General features: G+C 42.5%; 1 protein-coding gene across 2 annotated transcripts in view; it reads left to right on the top strand.

Moving 5' to 3' along the window:
• The window catches only part of polrmt (polymerase (RNA) mitochondrial (DNA directed)), a 128,415-nt gene that overhangs the window by 43,673 nt on the left and 62,443 nt on the right, over positions 1 to 22,299 (top strand). For both annotated transcript variants that reach the window (XM_041205092.1, XM_041205093.1), the window contains 5 exons: positions 5,471 to 5,620; positions 6,286 to 6,453; positions 9,632 to 9,802; positions 11,690 to 11,929; positions 21,266 to 22,054. In XM_041205092.1, coding sequence (XP_041061026.1) covers positions 5,471 to 5,620; positions 6,286 to 6,453; positions 9,632 to 9,802; positions 11,690 to 11,929; positions 21,266 to 22,054 — 1,518 coding nt within the window. The remainder of the gene's footprint in view (positions 1 to 5,470; positions 5,621 to 6,285; positions 6,454 to 9,631; positions 9,803 to 11,689; positions 11,930 to 21,265; positions 22,055 to 22,299) is intronic.

The raw sequence follows: 22,299 nt of genomic DNA, 5'->3' as shown, positions 1-22,299 counted from the left end.
GCAGATGACCGAGAATGAGTGTTGCCGAAGACTGCACATGTTTAGGGAACTGGTCGGTCACACCTGCCATCTGCTGCAGGATTTGGCGCCACAGGGACATGGAGGGCACCCACTGCCAGTTGGCTGTAAAAGTGACTGCGGCGCTGAATTTCTACACCAGTGGCTCCTTTCAGGGCTCCACAGGTCACTTCTATGTGCTCTCACAAGACCCACAAATGCATCCATGAGGTTACATATACCATCTTTGCGAGGGCACACAACTTTCTGCATTTCGCCCAGGATTAGGGCAGCCAGGATGCAAGAATGATTGGATTCGCCCAGATCTCAGGTTTCCCACAGGTTCAGGGTGCGATCGACTGTACTCCTGTGGCGCTCAGATCTACGTCACAACACACGGTGGACTACATCAACCACTAGGGCTTCCATTTGCTGAATATGCAGCTGGTGTACGACCACCAGAAATGTATCCTTAATTCTCCTTAACTTTCCTAATCCTGCACAGTTTCCAGGGAGTGTGCACGACGCCTACATCCTCAGTCAGCCACCAGATCCCTGAAATCTTCCAGGGTTCACAGAAGCTTCAGGGATGGCACCTTGTGGCAGTGTGAATACCCTCTGTGAGAATGCTCCTGTGATGGAGGTGCAGTGGTGGCCCTAATAGTTGCTCAATTGTAGGAGGATGATGATGTCATGCCGTGAGGACACTCCATCAATCTCCACATAGCCTCTGGGGATGTCTGACTCCTGTCTGGCCGAGGGCAGATCGCTTGCAGGGTCGTATCACAGAGACGCAGCCATGAAACTTTAGAAGTACCTGATCTTTTGTCCGCTTTCAGCACTTGAGCCCTTCAGGAGCACAGCATCAGTGGTCACAGATACTGAAGAGATGGAGGCCAGCCCCACTTCAAAGGTACTGAGAGCACACCGAGAAAATGAGAGAACTCTGTGGCACCTGCCCACTACATTCTGGCAACAATGACGAGTGCTAGCAAGGTGCAGGCATCAGTAATGTTTCCAGGGAGTGTGAGGCTGGACCATCACTTTGGTCTGAAGGCTGCACAGAGCACAGGGAAGAGGCCCTACACTGAGAGACCTGCCTTTATCTTGTACAGAAAGGTTTCACATCTGAATGACAAGAGCACTGCTTATCAGAAGAGGGAGCCATTGGCAGGGAGACATTCTTAGGAGTTTATTGACAATAGTGAACAGTATGTACAAATGATATAACACCTGTGCCCAGACTGTGCAACTAATTCTCCTTAACTTTCCTAATCCTGCCTTGGTGCTCCCAGACATCCACAGCGGAAGTGGAGGCAGCCTGCTGATTGCGATGCTCTGTCTGTGATGACTTTGGTAGGCGTCCTCTGGAGGGCCCTGGCCTGCTTTCGGGGCCCCGCTGTTTGGCAGTGGCACCCTCCTCGGCCTGTGGAGCTGGAGCTGCAGGAAGAGAGGAGTCGGATGAACTGGACACTCTTGGAGTCACCTGGATGGATGGGGTCAGAGTGTGCACCTGCTAATCCTCCTCCCTATGGGTGCCCGGGGTCCCAGGCTGACTCCTTGAGGAGCAGAGGCAGCTGGAGTGAGATCGAGATGCCCGGCACCCCTCTGGCATACCCACTGTTGGAGGCCAACTATGACATTAACAATGATGTTGAGCCCGCGCAGCAGTACAGGAGCGAATTCCTGGACCAAGGTCTCCATGGCGGCCGCCATCCGACCAGTGTTGATTTTGGAACGTTGGATGCCGGCACTGTCACCTCAGAGTAAAGGTGGATGGACTCCACCATCGTGCCTTGCAGTATGAGGAATGCTGCGGACATCCCTTCCTGATGTTCCCAAGCCTGCCTTTGCAGCTTCAGCAAATGTGACATGACCAAGTCCAGAGGCTCATCATCTTCAGCAAATTTCTGGCCTCCAGTAGTCCTCTGAGTGCCAGAAACCTGGGAAGGTCCCTGCCCTAACCTGCTGTGGATTGGGGCTATTCTAAAGCTAGGTCCCACTGAGGTGTGTGTCTCTGCGCTGATGAAAGGTGTGGGTGAGCACTGTGACGGGACTTCAGGGAGGGTGCCTCCAGATTCCTCTTCAGAGGTTTGTTCAGAGCTTGATTGGAGGCCTGGTTCTTGGACTCCGACGGCTGTTGGCATATATGCCTGCGAAAGCAAGGGGAAATAATTAGTGCATGGCAGCGGCCTGTGAAACAGGGCATATCACTCATGGAATTGTTGTCTGATGGATATTGCACTGCTGGACCCTCTCTTGGTAGAGCAGCGCCGATCTCACTGTCAGCATAGAACCGGTCCAGATCCTTGCTGCCCAGCTGGATGGCTCTGTTTTCTAAGTCTGTGAGGACATGGATTTCGAGCATTCCTCCACCAGCCTGTGACCTTTCCCTCTTGTCCTGCATGAATAGAAATGGAGAAAGCGTAAGCAGGATACCTGCCAGATCAGATGTTAAGTATGCCTGGCCTGTGTGGGTGTTGACTGGTCACATGGAAAGGATGAGGACAATGATGGCGAGTCTGAGAGAGAGCGAATAGTGATGCCCCTTGAACTGGCAGTGTCTGAGATCCCTGTAGATGTGTGAGATCCCTGTAGATGTGTGAGATCCCTGTAGATGTGTGATGGGGTTGTGACTGTGTGAGTTGAGACTGATGAGAAGAGTGACTTACCCTGGCGGAATGGAGGAAATCATTCATCCTCTTGTGGCACTGGGTGGCTCTCCTCTTTTGAAGGCAATGGCCTTTTGCCAACACCTCCAAAGCCAGGCTATTGCTATTGCTGCCCACCCTGCGGCCAGAGCGGGAGTAGAGGGCATCCCTGCGGGCTTCCGCAGCAACCAAAAGGCGCTCGAGGGACGCGTCGCTGAACCTGGGGGGGCCGAAGTCTTCGGTTTCAGGGCCATGTCTTCCATGCAGCAGTGGTGGTCTGGAAGCACTGAGATGTGCGCTTGCGGCTGGACTTTAAATATGGTGTGATGCAGCAGCCGGGTGATGGTGGGTGGATGAAAGAGCCCACCCACCATGGAAACGCAGTGTTTCCCAGGAGTGCATAAATAACGTGGTGGGTTTGGGACGATATAGCGTGGAAACCTGGCATCGCTACTGCACTTAGTAAAATCTGGGATGATTCCACCCAGTGTGTTTACATTGTCTATTTGTGCCTACGTAAAGGTGCTGCCCAAAGTGACCTACATTGCCTGAAGAGGTAAAGCTTGCTTAGCAAAGCAACCATGACTTTTAGTTGCTGGCAGGCAGGAGTTGTTGATGTGTTCTTCCTGCCTGTGACGGTTTTTGACCAATGACCTCAGTGAACCACTGGGTGGTAATACCACCAGAAACTAAAGATTTGTGAAGACCACCTGTCAAGCAGCTGATGTTCAAATGAGAAATCAGTGCTGTAGGAATCATCCTACAATTTTAAAGGGATTGGTTTCCATAGTAGTAGAGACTGCAGAGCAGCTTTGAGAAGTTTTACAGTTTAATTGTGGCATTATAAGTCATGTATCTTAAAGGCATCGTTTTAGTTGAATATACCCACATATAATTGCAGGGCATTGTGCTAATTGTGTTCCTGAAAGCTTTTGTTTTTAGTTGCTACAAGAAGAAATTGAGTAACTCTTACTGGTTGCTCCATTAACCAGTGTCACAATTCACTTGTGTAGTAGAATTTAGCTGCTTCACTAAAAAATGTTTCAGGAATGTTCTCCCAAAGAAGGGGTACTGAAAAGTCAATGGATATTTTGTGTTCAGAGCGTCTGCATGGATGAGATAATCAGTAACAATGCCTGATAAATTTTGAAGCTTGAAATGCTTTATTACTAATGCTACAAATCATTTTTCATGGCATTTCAGCGATGATTTGTAGAGCAGTTTCATTTTTCCTTTGTTTAAAAAAGGAATATGGAGGATTTCTTGTTATGCATATTGATATTTCTTATTTGGAGAGCAGTGAAGTAACTCTAATTTATCAAGTTTGTGTTGATGTTAGGTCACACTGCTTACACCAGGTTGACAAAATCACATTTAAAATACATTTTGTATTGGGCAGGGTAGACTACCTAAGAATTTTGAGGTTATGCCTGTATTTCAATTTTATGTCTTAGCTCTAACAGTTTGTTTATAGCTGCCAAGCAAACTATTTATAGCTCCCCAAAACACTATTGATTTCTTAATGTCTGATACACATGAGTTCCCTCTGAGACACCTCTTATTCTGAGATTTATTTTCTAAATATTATCATTCTTAAACACTGGTTTAGGTAGAGCAATCTTGCAAATATCCCTTAAGTGACTGCTTATTCCCACAATAGTCTGTTAAAACCGAGAAAGTCAAAATTAAACCCCATAGATTGTGTGGGCAATTTGCACTTGGCTCAGAAGTACACTTAGGCAAGAAGGCTTGGTATCTTGTAAGTTACCTCAAACTCCTTGCTTGGTTCCTTTAATCTATTTGACCTTATCCTTTTAGAATTCTAACCCTATTTTTTCCCCACCAGCCTGCGTGCCAAAATAAAAGGTCGATAGGTCGCGCAAATAATACAGTACTGTATGCCATATTAATTAGTGCAATTGTTTTATAAATTATTTGCCCTAAAGCTGTTGCAGAGTGTGCATTATTTCTGCTGGTTATGATTCTAGAGATAAAGGGCATTGCTCATACTAAGGCATAACATAGATGCCAAAATATGAGATAGTGGATTAACTGCTCAAATTTGGAATTCACATTACTGAACGGTGGTGCACAGGGATATTCAGACTCAAATTGGCATGTCCAATTTATTTCTGGATGATTTTCCAGTTGGGAACTAGAGGAAATAACAGGGATAAAGGAGGGATAATGCTTCACTCTCACAGTTACACAGCATGTTGATAGCTTTGATTAAAGTGGTCTCGCTTCTATGGGTAAGACAGGCGGAGGCAGACATGAACTTACTGGCGATGTCACATTCTAGAATCTTTGAGAAGAAGTTGGAAGTGAACGATTAGTTGGAGCAGAGGAAGGGGGCAAGACTCTTTTTGAAGGTGTGCAATGACTTTAAAGAGTTTCAAAGGGGGCGCAGTATCTGAGTAAAGTGAACAATTGACTATGTTGGAAAACATGAGGCCAACAAATGGTGCATTAGTAGCCAGGAGCTTCGCATATGGGCATCACTGGCAAGATAGTATTTGTTGCCCAACTGTAGATGGTATGAGAGCATTGAAAATCAACCACCTGGTATGTAGCTACATGTAGGTCAGGTTCCATTCCCTCAAGGCATTATGGAAGCAGTTGGATTTTTATAACAATTCTGTTATTTTCATGGTTATGTTCTAGCCCAAGCCCACAAATTGCTGGTTATTTGAATTCATTTTGCCATTCAGTACTGTGGGATTTGAACTTACTCTCTCTGGGTTGGCAATGCTATAATCACTAGGCAACCATATCCTGATGAACTAATTGTAGTCAGATATTAAACACCTTTTTTATTTCAGGTTGAGACTGTCAAATACCCCAAATTGCATCTCTGTGTACAAGAAATGAAGGAGAGATTTGATAGACAACTAAGCAAGGAGCAAGCGGATACCATTACTATTGATTCTGTTGAAGTAACAAAACCTATTACAGAGAAGATGAAAAGAATGGTACTTGTCTTCTACTAAGTGCATGTACATATAATGAAAGAAAAATGGAAGAGTTCTTTTATGTATCCTTTTAACTTAAATCATGATCTCTTCCTTTAAAATTGAAGACAAAATGTCAAATATTGGCTGCAGGCCCTAAGTGCCTTTGCTGTTTGTTGTTAATGATAATCATCAACATCTTGGTTTTTATATAACTGGTGCTGTTAGCCGTTGTTGTCAGAAATGTCAGATCTGGTTTTCCAGGCCTGATTCCTGCTTGCTTCTCACCTTTAGGGTGGCATGAGAGATCAAAATATTAAAAGAACAAATGTGCCGTTTCAGACATCCATGAATTTACTTTATTTTGTAAATATTTGATGTATTATTCATAATCTAATATTCTATATTCATTTATTCAGCCCATCATGTGTAGTTGACTTCCAATTAATACTTAAATATTTTTTGCATCTTACAGATAAAGTAAATGTATTTTGTACTCCTTTTTAATAGTACTCCGCCCATTTTGGGATTCAGGAAAGAGAATGCTGTTTTCCTGAGGGCTTTAAATCTGTATGGTAGCTGGTGCAATTGCATTAGCAGGATAGCATTTTTTTATATATAAGGCAATACATAGCCATTATTTATTATAACGAATAATCATTAACAGAAATTATGTTTTGAATCAGCGCAACCGCCTGACAGATTTACGTGCCAAGTGGCAAAAATCTTTACTGCAAGCATTTCGTGAGTTCAAGCTTCATTTGGCTGGTGATAAAAGTTGTTCCTGGAGAATGAATCTCTATCCTTATCTCTGCCTGCTGGATGATAAGGAGTACGTAGACATCATGATACAGGTATGGAAGATAAAAGTGTGATCAGATTCATAAACTATTAATACACTGGATGCATTTTAACACTTTGGCGGAGTTAAAGTGGCAAAGCTGGCTTTGGCAGTAGCCCTGAGGACAGTTTCCTGTGCCCCAAGTCAGAATTTAGACCATAAATTGAGGTGTAAGTATCTCCTGACTTTTATCCTTTTTGTACTCAGCTGGAGATTAATTTTAAATACATTTATTGCAATTGAATCTTAACTTTGGTATAGATCCTGCAGCTAAGGTTTCAAGTCAGGTTAACGTGTACAGGCTGGCTCAGAGTTCCGAAGAAGAGTCATATTGAACTTGAAATGTTAACTCTGTTTCTCTCTTCACGTATGCTGCCAGACTTGTTGAGTTTTTCCCGTACTTTCTGTTCTCATTAAATGAGCGAACTTTTTCACCTGATAACAGAACATTAAGTCTATAGTGGAGAGATCAGGGATGGAGAGATTGGTAGGAAGGAGTCAAGGTATTGGGAGAGTGGAAGGTCGGGGAGCAATGGAGGAAAGCTATAAGGAGACAAAGAAGAATCGACAGTACAGTGATTATTTGATCTTAATGTGGAATGTCTAGCTGCACATCTCCCATTATTACTGGCTTTGGGGCCTTGTAATTTAACTTGACAAAAAGAGGGAGCTTCATCCTGACTAAATTTCAAATGCTGACAGAAACATATTTCAGGAGCACAACGTTAGTCCTGCAAAAGGCCAAGGCAGAATTGAAATTTGTTTTATATTCTATAGAGTTCACATAGGAGGAGATCAAATGACATGTAGGGCATGACAGCTACTTGCATATATGTAGCATCTTTAATGTAGAAACAAATGCCCTGAGGTCATAGCTAATGGAACAGAGGGAGGGGAATGACAGCAAAGAAATCTAGACTCAGAAGATTGAAAACTAGGACATAGGAAGTTAGCTCACTTGGAGTTTGAGTAGAGCGGCTGAAAAAAATGACAGAATCGTAGCCTGAAAGTGAAAAAACAAAGACTTGCATTTATATAGCGCCTTCTACAACAGGATGTCCCCCAAACACTTTGCAGTTAATGAAGTACTTTTTGAAATGTGGTCATTTTCATGTAGGAAACTTGGTAGTCAGTGAGCGTACAGCAAGCTCTTACAAACACCAGTGTGATAATGACCAGATATTTCTGTTTTTGTGATGTTGATTGAGGGATAAATATTGGCGAGAACACCGGGGATATACCTCCCTGCTGTTCTTCAAAATAGCACTATAGGATTTTTTGTGTCCACTGAAGAGGGCAGACTGGTCTGCCTTTAACCTCTGATCCGAAAGGTAACACCTCCAGCAATGTATCACGACTCGATATTGTACAAGAGTGTTAGCCTAGATTTTTGTGCCCAAGTCCTGGAATGGGACTTGGAGCTAAATCTTCTTGACTCGGAAACAAGGTTCCTACCAACTGAGCCATGGCTAATATTATTGATTTCAGTAACCATGCAAATACAGGTAGGGACAGAAGCAGGCGATATCCTGTAAGGTGGATTAGGTGGCCTTGGCAATGGACTGACCGGGAACCTCATAGCTTAGCTGAGGATTGAGTAGGATCCCAAAGTGTCAAATTGTGTTTGAGTGAGCAGCTGGCTAGAGGTTTTGAATTGGATGAGGGTGTAGAGCTTCTGGCAAAAACCAGATAAGATGACTTAAGTCTTATCATTATTTAATTAAGGAAATGCCTGACAGGCAGTGAGACAGAACAGTGAATTTTGGGGACTAGTGTGGGACGAAAGGTAAAGCGGGGTGTTGCCAAAATATATATGGAAGCTGAGACTATGCTTATGAATAATGTCACCAAGAGGTAACATGTACACGAGGAATTGGAGGTGACTTGGAATAAAATTATGGGTTAATCTGAAGATGACTATGTGGGAGCAGAAGACATGGTGGTTAGATGTGGACAGGTAAGAATACATTCAAGCGAGGGTGGTATTATGGAGTTGGTATATGTGGGAAGATGTAATGGTCACCCATACTGGATTATGGAGAGCTAGAGGTGCACTATGAGGGATAATGAGCTTCAATGTCATGCAGAATGTCATTGATGACTTGGACCCATGTGGTTCTACTCCTGTGAGTAGTTCAAGTAGTTCAAAGTTGGGGCCCAACAACATGTTTAAGAATGGAGAGTTTGTCACAAAAATGCTGAAGCTTGACAAAGAATCTGATGGAATCTAAGCTGAAATCTGCACTCTTTAATAGCATTTTCCTTAAATTTGTCTCCAACAAATGCTCATTCTTAACCAAACATTTTCAAATGCACCAAGCTATTTTTTTAGAAAAGCTAATTAGTTTTTAGAGAGGTACACATAGCTCAGAGCCCATTCTTTCAAAGTGTTATCTTTTGAATAATAAATGTTGAACTGAGTGTTCACGATTTAGAAGCTTGAGAGCTTCAAATACGGCATGCAGACAGTCATTATAAACTTGGCTTTAAACTGTTGCCTTAGTGTCCTAATGTGAGCCTAAACAGTGTGAGACTGCCCCCTGGAAGCGGTTTTCAGTTTTTGGTACACTTGGGATTCAGCTGACTGACTTGATTCCTGTATTATACAGCTGCTTCCTTATCAGTGTGCATCCAAAACTGCTTCATATTGAAGCAAGGCAACGCAGTTTGTTATATTGTTATGCGTAAATTGCTAGAACATACGAACATACAAAATTGATGGGGAGGAATGTATCAGATGGCCTCTCAAGCCTGCCCTGCACCATAATTGTTGAACCATCATGGCTAAAATATGGAACTGTAACTGGAAGGTGATGAGGGATCACCTAAATGTTGCAGCTTTTTCTATTATTTAAGAATGTTATGAATAAGGAAATGTTATGCAAAAAAGGACTTGTTTTGCAATAAAAATAGTTATTATTTAGGCCAATCATTTTGAACTTTAAACAAAATATTGCAGATGCTAGTGGAAATCTGAAATATGTAGACAAAATGTTGTGTTCTGATGCAGGGTCAAGATGTGAAGTGTTAACTCATTCTCTTCTTACAGATGCTGCCAGAACTGCTGAGTACTTCCAGCATTTTCTGTTTTTATTTTGAGCTTGTATCTACCAGAGAGACGATGACTCTGATGAATGGGCAATGTTTGAAACATTAATAGCTAATTTAATATTTTCCATTCGGCCTTTCAGAACATTGCAAACATCCCTCCAAATGGAGAGGCATTACTGACAATTGCTAAGGAATTGGGTAACAGAATCTACAACAAGTACGCAATACGAAAGAAGATCAAAAATGAGATGGTAGATAAAATTAAAGAAATTTACTATGCTTACATTGAACTGTTGGCAAAGGATTCTGAGGTAATGCCCACTGGATATTTTGTTTCTAGTTAAATTGTTTCAAACGTAGATAAAACAAACAAGTGCTCGAATGCTTGTTTTCTAATTTTGAAAAATAGCTCTCAAGTTAGGACCCTCCTAGTTTGGAGACGATTGTGCATCATCAGTAGCATGCATCAAGAAGATTTTTGCATTGGTTCTCAGATTTGATGTAATAAACATTTTGAAATCCTGTCTGGATATTTTCCAGAATTATAAAGTTTAAAGCATAGCTTATTAAATCTGCATAAAAGTCACCTGAATTTATAACTAATGACATTAATATGACTTTGTCCATCAGTTTTGTCACAGAAATTTCTCAATAAACTTCATTAAGACTGGATTTCATTTTTGTATCAGTGTGGCCTAACACACTTGCTTTTACAAACATTTTGATATTGCATACTACCTTTTTGTAATATTCTTTCAAGCAGTTGCCAGTTTTGTAAATGAGCATTGATAATTTGAGTCTTGCTCTTGCAAAAGGTAAAAAAACAACATTTTAGAGAATTTTGAAATAACTGCAACATAAGAAGTAGTAAGAGACAAACAAAACTATCACAACACTAATGCCAAAATGTTTCACTGGGAGGTTACAAGAAAATTCAGACAAGAGATACTAGTTTACGAGGTAGACCAAAATGGCTTAATAATCTCATATCACAAAAATTCAAGAACACGGCACAAAAGAATGAATCGTGAGTTAGTTGACAGACATGAAACAAATGGCCAAGGTTAATGAAGGTTGCTTGGATTAGAGAAGGGTTGAACTGAACTTGGGGCCAGTGGTAGGTCTGTTTTTTTCTTGAGACATTTCAATGATTTCAACTTGGATGGATGGAATAGGTCAAATTTTTCTGGTGACACGTAGCTATCTGGGAAACTGAGGAAGGCTGTAAAAGACTTAAGAGGACATAGGTTAGTGGCACACACCAATTTAATACGGAAGCATATGATGTGTTTTGGGAGGAAAATGAAGGAATAGGGATTGTAAGCTCAAATCAAGATGCTAAGCACACTGGAGGAACAAAGAGAACCATAGAAAAGCTACAGCACAGAAGGAGGCCATTCGGCCCATCTTGTCCATGCCAGCCCGAGGACACCCAGGTGCCCTTTCTAATCCCACCTTCCTGCATCCGGCCCATAGCCCTGCAGCTTACAGCACTTTAGGTGCAGATCCAGGTACTTTTTAAAAAGAGTTTAAAGTTTCTGCCTCTACCATCAATTTGGGCAGCGAATTCCAGACACCCACTACCCTCTGTGTAAAAAAAAAAGTTCTTTCTCATGCCCCCCCTACACCTTCTGCCACTTATCTTGAATCTATGTCCTCTGGTTCTAGAATTCTCCATCAAGGGAAACAATTTTATCCTGTCCACTCTATCTATTCCCCTCATAATTTTGTACACCTCAATCAAGTCTGCCTTCTTTGTTCCAAGGAAAATAACCCCAACCTATCCAATCTCCCCTCATAGCTACACTTTTCTAACCCTGGCAACATTCTTGTAAAACTCCTTTGCACTCTCTCCTGAGCTATTACATCCTTCCTGTAATGTAATGCACACAATACTCCAGTTGTGGCCTCACCAGCAAAGCATGCAAATACATAATTTCTTGAAGTCGCAAAGCTAGATAAGGCCAAAGTAAAAGTAGCAGTTTAGATTTTAAAAGTAATGACATGGAGTAGTTTTTTAAAGTCGCTGTTAATCGTGAAGTCATTATAGGGCAAACTCAACATTCCTTCTGACCTTGAGTGAATATAAATTCAAGACAACGATTGGGCATTTAAAAACTAGAGTAATTCTATTGTAAGCCTCTGATTTATTTATATGTGGTACAAACATAAATTTTTAAACTGTGATTCAATTTTAGCTGAACAACTTCCTGCCTCGTGAGTACTTGATGAAACTAGAAAGAGAGATGAATTTAGGTCCTTCGCTGCTAAGTGAAGATTCTCCCTGGCCACATTTTCTCATTGTACATTTGGGAACTCATCTAGTGGATCTAATGGTTCGTGAAATTAAAATCCCCATAAACACCCAAAACCCACGTCATGAGAAGAAATTTATTCCTGTCTTGTATCACATGTACAGCTTTCGCAGTAACAAACAGGTGAGGCACAAAGTTATGAGTGTTCTTTTGTATTTGCGTAGGCATTGTATTGTTATTTTAAACAGTCTGCATTAGCCTCTATCTAATCAGGCAAGTGTTGGCTACACCCATGTTATCTTGTATTTGTACTTTTCATGACGTAGCTGAGTGGAAGCTTATGGGAAAGAAAGGAAGACTTGCATTTATACATCCAAGACTACAGGGTGTCCCACAGTGCTTTACAGCCAATGAAGCACTTTTGAAATTGTAATGTTGGAAATGTTATAATGTAGGAAATATACAGCCAACTTGTGTATAGCGAGCTCTTTCAAACAGCAGTGACAATGATAAGATAATCTTGATTGAGAGATAAATATTGGCCAGGATGCCAAGTATAACTCTGCTCCTGCACTTCAGAATAGTATTGCAGGATCTGATGGACCTACCGGCGGGTAGGCGGGGCTTTGATTAACATCTCATCTGAAAGATGGCACCTTTGGTAGAGTAGCACTCCCTTAGCATTGCACTTTGAGTGTCAGCCTAGTTTTTTGTGCTCAAGTCTGTGGAGTGTGATTTGAATCCACAACCCTCTGACTAAAGAGGCAAGAGTGCTGTCACCTGAGTCATGGCTAATAGTTCTGTTATTGTATGATTCGCTAGCTCTAAGTAATGCCTGTCAGAAATATATTCTGCAAATTGTGACAAAGGGGATTTGCAAAGCAGCTATTGCTAAGGAGTAGTTCTTTTTGTTCAGATCAATTTATTGTTTATTGTTGGCAATTGGACATCAATAGGTCTCCACAGTAGAACAGAATGAGAAACATAGTTATGAAAGAATCCGTTTATGAAGTCACTTTCTGTTTCATTTCATATTTTATGTATCTTGGGCCCGACTGATCTAGCAGGTAAATGGATTGAAACATTTCAGGTAATGCTGTTAGCTGTTCTTTCTTTTAAAGGAATTTTATTCTGCTTACTGAGAAGCATAAGATAAATTGCAGTGACACCTATATGGTTAGAAGCTGACAAAACGCACGCAGTTATGGAAGAGTATTAAGGCTGTAATTTAGTATGTCACAACCAAGTTAGGAGGGATAAACTGACTCCCCCCTTTGTTATAAACAATCCAGGAGTAGAACACTGAGTTTGAATTTAAAAAGATGATATCGCTGATTCATTACATATTTAGCTGTGTAATAAATAAGTCAACCAGCTTCTTTAAGTTAACAAATAGAATTAGTTTTATTGTTAAAACTCAGGTAAAGGTGCAGAAATTATTAACAAATGTATCCAACTACCCACTAATGCAAAACAACATACAACACCCCACAAGCATGCAAAAAAGAAATAAAATCCTGCAGAGTATCAAATCTTAAAAACTGGCAAAGTAAAAATTAAAGTCAGAAAATAAAGTTTTCAGAGATTGTCCAGTTGCTTGTTTACAGCTGAAGGGTCACTTTCCACAGTAACTGCCAGTTCTTTGGTTTTTCACTGGAGCAGTCACGACTGGTTAATTCTCTTTTCTCTTTGAGACAGTGGTGTTGATTCAGACTCCGCCTTTAAGAACTCTTTGGTTTGCAGCAAGAATGTTTTCTGGTATGTTTTCAGATCACAAACAGCTCAGCTTTGTTGAGAGAGGTTTCAGAGAAAGAGGGAAGGTAAGACTGTTGCCTCGGTGGCAGTCTCTCTGACTGTTAATTCACATCCAGTATATTTTACATCTGAGATAAGAACAAAAAAACTGCGGATGCTGGAAATCCAAAACAAAAACAGAATTACCTGGAAAAACTCAGCAGGTCTGGCAGCGTCGGCGGAGAAGAAAAGAGTTGACGTTTCGAGTCCTCATGACCCTTCGACAGAACTTGCGTTCGAGTCCAAGAAAGAGTTGAAATATAAGCTGGTTTAAGGTGTGTGTGTGGGGGGCGGAGAGATAGAGAGACAAAGAGGTGGAGGGGGGCTGGGGGTGTGTGGTTGCAGGGACAAACAAGCAGTGATAGAAGCAGATCATCAAAAGATGTCAACGACAATAGTACAATAGAACACATAGGTGTTAAAATTAAAGTTGGTGATATTATCTAAACGAATGTGCTAATTAAGAATGGATGGTAGGGCACTCAAGGTATAGCTCTAGTGGGTTTTTTTTTATATATAATGGAAATAAGTGGGAAAAGGAAAATCTTTATAATTTATTGGAAAAAAAGGGAAGGGGGAAACAGAAAGGGGGTGGGGATGGGGGAGGGAGCTTACGACCTAAAGTTGTTGAATTCAATATTCAGTCCGGAAGGCTGTAAAGTCCCTAGTCGGAAGATGAGGTGTTGTTCCTCCAGTTTGCGTTGGGCTTCACTGGAACAATGCAGCAAGCCAAGGACAGACATGTGGGCAAGAGAGCAGGGTGGAGTGTTGAAATGGCAAGCGACAGGGAGGTTTGGGTCATTCTTGCGGACAGACCGCAGGTGTTCTGCAAAGCGGTCGCCCAGTTTACGTTTGGTCTCTCCAATGTAGAGGAGACCACATTGGGAGCAACGGATGCAGTAGACTAAGTTGGGGGAAATGCAAGTGAAATGCTGCTTCACTTGAAAGGAGTGTTTGGGTCCTTGGACGGTGAGGAGAGAGGAAGTGAAGGGGCAGGTATTGCATTTTTTGCGTGGGCATGGGGTGGTGCCATAGGAGGGGGTTGAGGAGTAGGGGGTGATGGAGGAGTGGACCAGGGTGTCCCGGAGGGAGCGATCCCTACGGAATGCCGATAAGGGGGGTGAAGGGAAGATGTGTTTGGTGGTGTCATCATGCTGGAGTTGGCGGAAATGGCGGAGGATGATCCTTTGAATGCGGAGGCTGGTGGGGTGATAAGTGAGGACAAGGGGGACCCTATCATGTTTCTGGGAGGGAGGAGAAGGCGTGAGGGCGGATGCGCGGGAGATGGGCCGGACACGGTTGAGGGCCCTGTCAACGACCGTGGGTGGAAAACCTCGGTTAAGGAAGAAGGAGGACATGTCAGAGGAACTGTTTTTGAATGTAGCATCATCGGAACAGATGCGACGGATAATATCACCAACTTTAATTTTAACACCTATGTGTTCTATTGTACTATTGTCGTTGACATCTTTTGATGATCTGCTTCTATCACTGCTTGTTTGTCCCTGCAACCACACACCCCCACCCCTCCTCCACCTCTTTGTCTCTCTATCTCTCCGCCCCCCACACACACACCTTAAACCAGCTTATATTTCAACTCTTTCTTGGACTCGAACGCAAGTTCTGTCGAAGGGTCATGAGGACTCGAAACGTCAACTCTTTTCTTCTCCGCCGATGCTGCCAGACCTGCTGAGTTTTTCCAGGTAATTCTGTTTTTATTTTACATCTGAGTTGGGTCACATGACCCCTCTCTGATTTCAATTTGAGCTTATCTTAGCCACTGTCTCTGAGAGTTCCATAGACTCTCTCCATAGTTACCATAAAGCAGCTTGTGTCATTTGCAAATGCAACATAGTGGCTGCTACAGGGCAGTGTCCTTTTACTTAGCAAAAGTTTTTTTTCAAAAAGTTTAATTCATATGTATGTATGTCCAGCCGATGACATTAGGAAATAATCTATGCCCAGCAGATGATGATATAAATTAATATTCTATATAACACATCTTCCTAACATCTCCACCTCGCAGAGAATGAAATGTGACTTGTAGACAAATTTCATTACAAGTTGTCAAAAAAATTAAAAATAAACACATGCACAGCTATTCACTCTTTAAGTTGAACTGATACAGCCATGCTCTTTAGCAATCTTGGTGCAGAGGTAATTCTGACCAGAGTTAAATTCTGGACAAAACATCAACTACCACATTGTTTCTCTCTGCAACATGGATGATCTTTAAGTGATAGGGTTGTAATAGCAAACTCCACTGAAATAGCCTGACATTCTAGGTTTTTAATTTTTCTACACAGGTTAGGGGATTGTGGTCAGGATATACTAAGGTCTCCCTGTATCCATGGCGGACATATACTTCAAAGAGTTTAAGCACCAGTAACAGTTCCAGGCTTTCCTTCTTGATGGTGCAGTATTTCTTTTGATGTTGATTTAACTTTTTGAAGAAGTAACCCACTGGCCTCTCTATGTCCGACCCATCGTCTTGGAGCAAGACAGCATCTACCCCAGGACACTAGCATACGAACGTACAAATTAGGAGCAGGAATAGCTAACTTGAATTGCTTACTGAAGTTTGAAGTGGACAACACCCTTTTGTTGATTATGATGGCTTTCAGCCTCTCAAAAACTGCTTGGCACTTCCCTCACCACACTACCCTCTTTTATTTTCCTGCAACAAATCCATCTGTGGGGTAGCTATCGGGCTGAAGCTTGGGAGGAACTTGTGGTAGAATCCACACATCCCTAAAAAACACATGGTTTCCGGTTTAGACTTGGGGCTGGGGAAATCAATGCCAGCACTTTTGCTGTTTCTGACCCACCAAATGCCCCAGTGTTTTTACAAACTCGCTCTTTTTAAGATTTATCATTAGATCAAATGACTCTAATCTTCTGAAAAGGGTTTCCAAGTGGTCTCTCTAGATGTCACTGTAAACTATCAGGTCATCAAGGTACACTACACAGTTAGGGAGCCCAGCTCCTACCTGGTTTATTAGCCTCTGGGAGGTGGCCAGAGCATTTCTTAGTCCAAATGGCATAACTTGGCATTAGAAAAGGCTGTCTGAGGTGACAAAGGCTGATGTTTCTTTAGCCTGGAGTGTTAAGGTTCCTACCAGTATCTCTTTAGTAGATCTATTTTTTTTTATAAACATGGAACTTCCTACCTTGTCAAGGGAGGCATCTTGGTATTGTCACTGGACTAGTAATCCAGAGACCCAGGGTAATGCTCTGGTAACCCGGGTTCGAATCTCACCACAGCAGGTGGCAGAATTTGAATTCAGTTAAAATCTGGATTTAAAAGTCTAATTATAACCATGAAACCATTGTCGGTTGTCACAAAAATCTATCTGATTCACTAATGTCCTTTAGGGCAGGAAATCTGCCATCCTTGCCTGGCCTACATGTGAGTCCAGGCTCCTGGCAATGTGTATGACTCTTAAATGCCCTCTGAAATGGCCTAGCAAGCCACTCAGCTGTATTAAACCATTAAAAAGTCTAAAAGGAATGAAACCAGAGGGACCACCTGGCATCGACCTAGGCGCCAGAAATGACAGTGGCAAACTCGGCCCTGTCGACCTTGCAAAGTCCTCCTAACTAATATCTGGGGGCTAGTCACAGACAAGTCAAGCAACAGCCTGACATAATCATACTGACAGAATCATACCTTACAGATAATGTCCCAGAAACTACCATTACCATTTCTGGGTATGTCCTGTCCCATCGTCTGGACAGTGGTATGCAGTCAGGAGGGAGTCACCTTGGGAGCCCTTGACATCAACTCAAGACCCCATGAAGTCTCATCAAGTCAAGCATGGGCAAGGAAATGTCCTGCTGATTATCACCTCCCATGTCCCTACCCCTTCAGCTGATGAACCAGTCCTCCTCCATATTGAACACCACTTGGAGAAATCACTGAAGGTGGCAAGGGTGCAGAATTTTCTCTGGTTGGGAAACTTCGATGTCCATCACCAAGAGTAGCTCGGTCGCACCACTACAGAGCAAGCTGGCCAAGTCCTAAATGACATAGCTACTAGACTGCGTCTGCAGCAGGTGGTGAGGGGAAAAACATACTTGACCTCATTCTCACCAACCTGCCAGCCAGAGATGCATCTGTCCATGACAGTATTGGTAGCAGCGACCACTACACTTGTGGGGATGAAGTCCTGTCTTTACATTGAGGATACCCACCATCGTGTTGTGTAGCACTACCACCATGCTAAATGGGATAGATTTTGAACAGATCTAGCAACTCAAGGCTGGGAAACCATGAGCAGCAGCGGAATTGTACTCAACCAGTCTGTAATCTCAAGGCCTGGTAAATCCCCCTCTTTACCTCTTTACCTTTACCACCAAGCCAGGGAATTAACCCAAGTCCAATGAAGAGTGCAGGAGGGCATTCCATGAGCAGCACTAGGCATATCTAAAAATGAGGTGTCAACCTGGTGAAGCCAGAACACAGGACTACTTGCATGCCAAACGGCATAAGGAGCAAGCTATAGACAGAACTAAGCGATTCCACAACCAACGGATCAGATCTAAGTTTTGCAGTCTTGCCACATCCAGTCGTGAATGGTGGTGGACAATTAAACAACTTACTGGAGGACGAGACTGCACAAGTATCCCCATCCTCAATGATGGGAGAGCCCAATACATAAGTGCAAAAGATAAGGCTGAAGCATTTGAAACAACCTTCAGCCAGGAATGCTGAGTGGATGATCCATCTTGGCCTCTGGGGGTCCCCAGTATCACAGATGCCAGTCTTCAGCCAATTCAGTTCACTCCACATGATATCAAGAAGCAGGCCAAAGGCCCTAGATACTTAAAAGGCTATGGACCCTGACAATATTCCGGCAATAGTACTGAAGACCTGTGTCCCAGAAGTTGCTGTGGCGCTAGCTAAGCTGTTTCATTACAACTACAATGCTCCCATCTACCCGGCAATGTGGAAAATTGCCCAGGTATGCCATGTACACAGGACAAATCCAACCTAGCCAACTACCGGCCCATCAGTCTATTCTCGAGCATCAGTCAAGTGATGGAAGGGGTCATCAACAGTGCTATCAAGTGGCACTTGCTTAACAATAACCTGCTTACTGATGCTCAGTTTGGGTTTTGCCAGGGCCACTCAACTCCTGACCTCTTTGCAGCCTTGGCCCAAACGAGCTGATCTTCAGAAGTGAGGTAAGAGTGACTGCCCTGGACATCAAGGCAGCAATTGGCTGAGTGTGACATCAAGAGCTCTAGCAAGATTGGAGTCAATGGGAATCAGGGGGGAAAATTCTCCACTGGTTGGAGTCACACCTAGAACAAAAGAAGATGGTTGTGGTTGTTGGAGGTCAATCACCTTAGTTCCAGGACATCACTGCAGGAGTTCATCAGGGTAGTGTTCTTGGCCCAACCATCTTCAGCTGCTTCATCGATGACCATCCTTCCATTATAAGGTCAGAAGTGGGGATGTTCGCTCATAATTGCACAATGTTCAGCACCATTCGCGACTCCTCAGAAGCACTCCATGTCCAAATGCAGCAAAACCTGGACAATATCCAAGCTTGTGCTGACGAGTGGCAAGTAACATTTTCATTACCCAAGTGCCAGGCAATGACCATCTCCAACAAGAGCGAATCTTACCATCTCCCCTTGACATTCAATCATATAATATCGCTGAATCCCCCACTATCAATAGTGGGGCGGGGGGGGGGGGGGGGGGGGGGTGTGGGGGTGAAGGAGGAGGTGGGGGGTGGTGGGGTTACCATTGACCAGAAACTGAAGTGAAAAGCCATATAAATACTGTGGCGACAAGAGTAAGTCAGAGGTTAGAGATCCTGCGGTGAGTAACTCACCTCCTGACACCCAGAGCCAGTCCACCGTCTACAAGACAAAAGTCAAGAGTTTGATGGAATACTCTCCACTTGCCTGGATATGTGCAGCTGCAACAACAACACAAGAAGCTTGACATCATCCAGGATAAAGCAGCCTGCTTGATTGGCATCCCATTCACAAACATTCACTCCCTCCACTACCTGCAAGTGTGTACCACCTGCAAGATGCACTGCAGGAACTCACCAAGCCTCCTTAGATAGTATCTTTCAAACCTATGACCGCTGCCATCTAGAAGGATAAGGGCAGCAGACACATGGGAACACGACCATCTGGAAATTACCCTCCAAGTCACTCATCATCTTGACTTGGAAATACATTGGGTCAAAATCCTGGAAATCCCTCCCTAACAGCACTGTGGGTGTACCTACACCACATGGACTGCAATGGTTCAAGAAGGCAGCTCACCAACACCTTCACAAGGACAGTTAGGGATGGGCAATAAATGCTGGCTTAGGCAGCGACACCAACATCCGATTAATGAACAAAAAAAAATAATTTATTCATTCATGGATATGAGTGTTGGTAGTAAGGCCAGCATTCATTTAGCATCCATTGTTGCCATTGAGTTGGTTATTGCCGTATTGATATGCCACAAACTCTGTGGCGAAGGTATTTCTGCAGTGCTGTTAAGTTGATCATTCCAGGACTTTGACCCATCCACGATGAAGAAAATAGTGGTCAGTGGCTGGCATGATGATTCCTGGCCCATGTTATCATCTTCAGCCTTTTACTTGTTAGGAGCGGCAACCCATGGGCAAAATGTTTTGCTTTCTTGCATCTATTATAATGGAATATTTTGCACATATTTTCGAACTAGGTAATGCAGTTCTTTCCTTTCCATCATCCCCTTTGTGGGCCAGGTGAAATTCATTATGATCATCCCAATACATGTCTTATTGACCATAGTTCTTTAGAAACTTAGAGATAGTTAGCGTTCTTATTTTGCACAGTTGGCACTTGTTGTTACTGTGGGAGATAAAATCCATATGCAAAACAGGAATGTTTCAGCTGTCATGATTATTGAACAGCTTCAATTTCTAGAACAAGGTCATCCCTCATCCATTGCTGAATCCATGTTCATTTGAAGGATATCTTTCATTCACTGAGTTTATGTCAAATGTATAAAGTTCATGGGAAATGCATCGCTTTTCTCCATATTATGTGCGTAATTTATTATCATCCAGAGTATTTGTTGTTTCTTTTAGTTGAATCTAAAGCCCAGTTCTGTTGGTGTGCCTGGCTGGTGAATATAAAACTGGAAGCCATGAATCTGGGCCAGTCATACAGAGTGGCATTCAAATAATATTGGAATCTGATTCTTGATGGTGATTGTTGATTATGGGGATTTCTTATCCTCCCCCTCCACCTCTATCACTGATGTTTGTCACCTGTGGGTGTGATATTGTCCTTCAATTTTTAATCGGCTGCCCAGACAAAATGCATAATAGAGCATTGCAGGGTGTGGGCTTTGGAGTGGGAGGGGAAAATTGGCTGTGTCCACATTTCTTTATAAAAGGCACTTTGCTGTCATGTACTAATGGGATTTCAGCATAATCATAGAGGAATGGTGTGAAGAGAAATAACCTTCAAGATGTTTGAAATTAATTGATTAAGGAGAAAAATTTTGCATAGAAATCAAATTTGTAATTTTAAGTACGTTTGTGAAAGATATAGGAGATGTAGGGATAATTTTGTTCTTAATTTTTTAAAACTGTAAATGATGGAAATCTGAAATAAAAACAATGTTGCGAAGTATACTGCAAGCCATTAGCATTTGGAAAAAAGAACAAGCTGAGTTAATGTTTTCATTAAAAACTATTTGATATGTTTTTTTTGCAGATTGGTTTCATCAAGCCACATCCTATTCTAACTCAGATTCTTTCAGAAGCTGCAGAGACAACTTTGATCTTTGACTCCTGTGTCATGCCAATGGTGTGTGCCCCTATTCCATGGACTTCGCCTAGGTTTGGAGCCTATGTTCTGACGCCCACCAAATTAATGCGGTGCGTGGAAGGAGCTCTACAGCATCAGTTACTTTTGCAGAAATGCAAGAGTAGTGACTTGCATCCAGTACTAGATTCCCTAAATCAGCTTGGTAACTGTGCTTGGAAAGTTAACAAACCAATGCTTGATTTGATTATTTCTATTTTTAATGACAAAGGAAGCGAGAAGCTAGAGATCCCACCTCCACTTTCAGAAGCTCCAGACATGCCCAAGTTTGATCCAAAATCTGAAATTAGTCCAGCAGCCAAGTCTGTATTGAAAAAGAAGATAGCCTGGGCCAGGAAAAGAGCAGCTGAAATGCACAGCCTTCGAATGGATGCGCTTTACAAGCTTTCCATTGCTAACCATATGAGAGATGATACATTCTGGTTTCCTCACAACATGGACTTCCGAGGAAGAACATACCCTTGCCCACCATATTTTAACCACCTAGGCAGTGATGTTACTCGTGCCGTCTTGTTGTTTGCAGAAGGAAAGCCCTTGGGCGAACATGGGTTAAATTGGTTGAAGATTCATCTTGTTAACTTAACTGGCTTTAAGAAAAAGTGCTCCCTCAAAGAGAGACTTGATTATGCTGATGGAGTAATGGACAACATCTTGGATTCGGCAGATAACCCTTTAACAGTAAGTGAACATGAGCTCAAACATACCGGCCTGATTGGGTGATTTACATTGCTGTATAGTAGATTAAATGTTAGTGTCCACATTTCCTGGTTTGCATTCTATTTGAAAATTGTAACTAAAATTGACAGTTAAATGTATATCTTGATATTACATGGAAATGAAGTAATGCAGTAATTAAAAAAAGGATTGCTGTTTCTATGTACGATGTATTTCAATGCAGAAGCTCCCAATTTTTTTGTGATTTT

Source organism: Carcharodon carcharias, chromosome 14 (assembly GCF_017639515.1).
Source record: "Carcharodon carcharias isolate sCarCar2 chromosome 14, sCarCar2.pri, whole genome shotgun sequence".
NCBI lineage: Eukaryota > Metazoa > Chordata > Chondrichthyes > Lamniformes > Lamnidae > Carcharodon > Carcharodon carcharias.
Note: the sequence above shows the minus strand (reverse complement) of the source record. Positions and strands in the feature narration are given on the sequence as shown.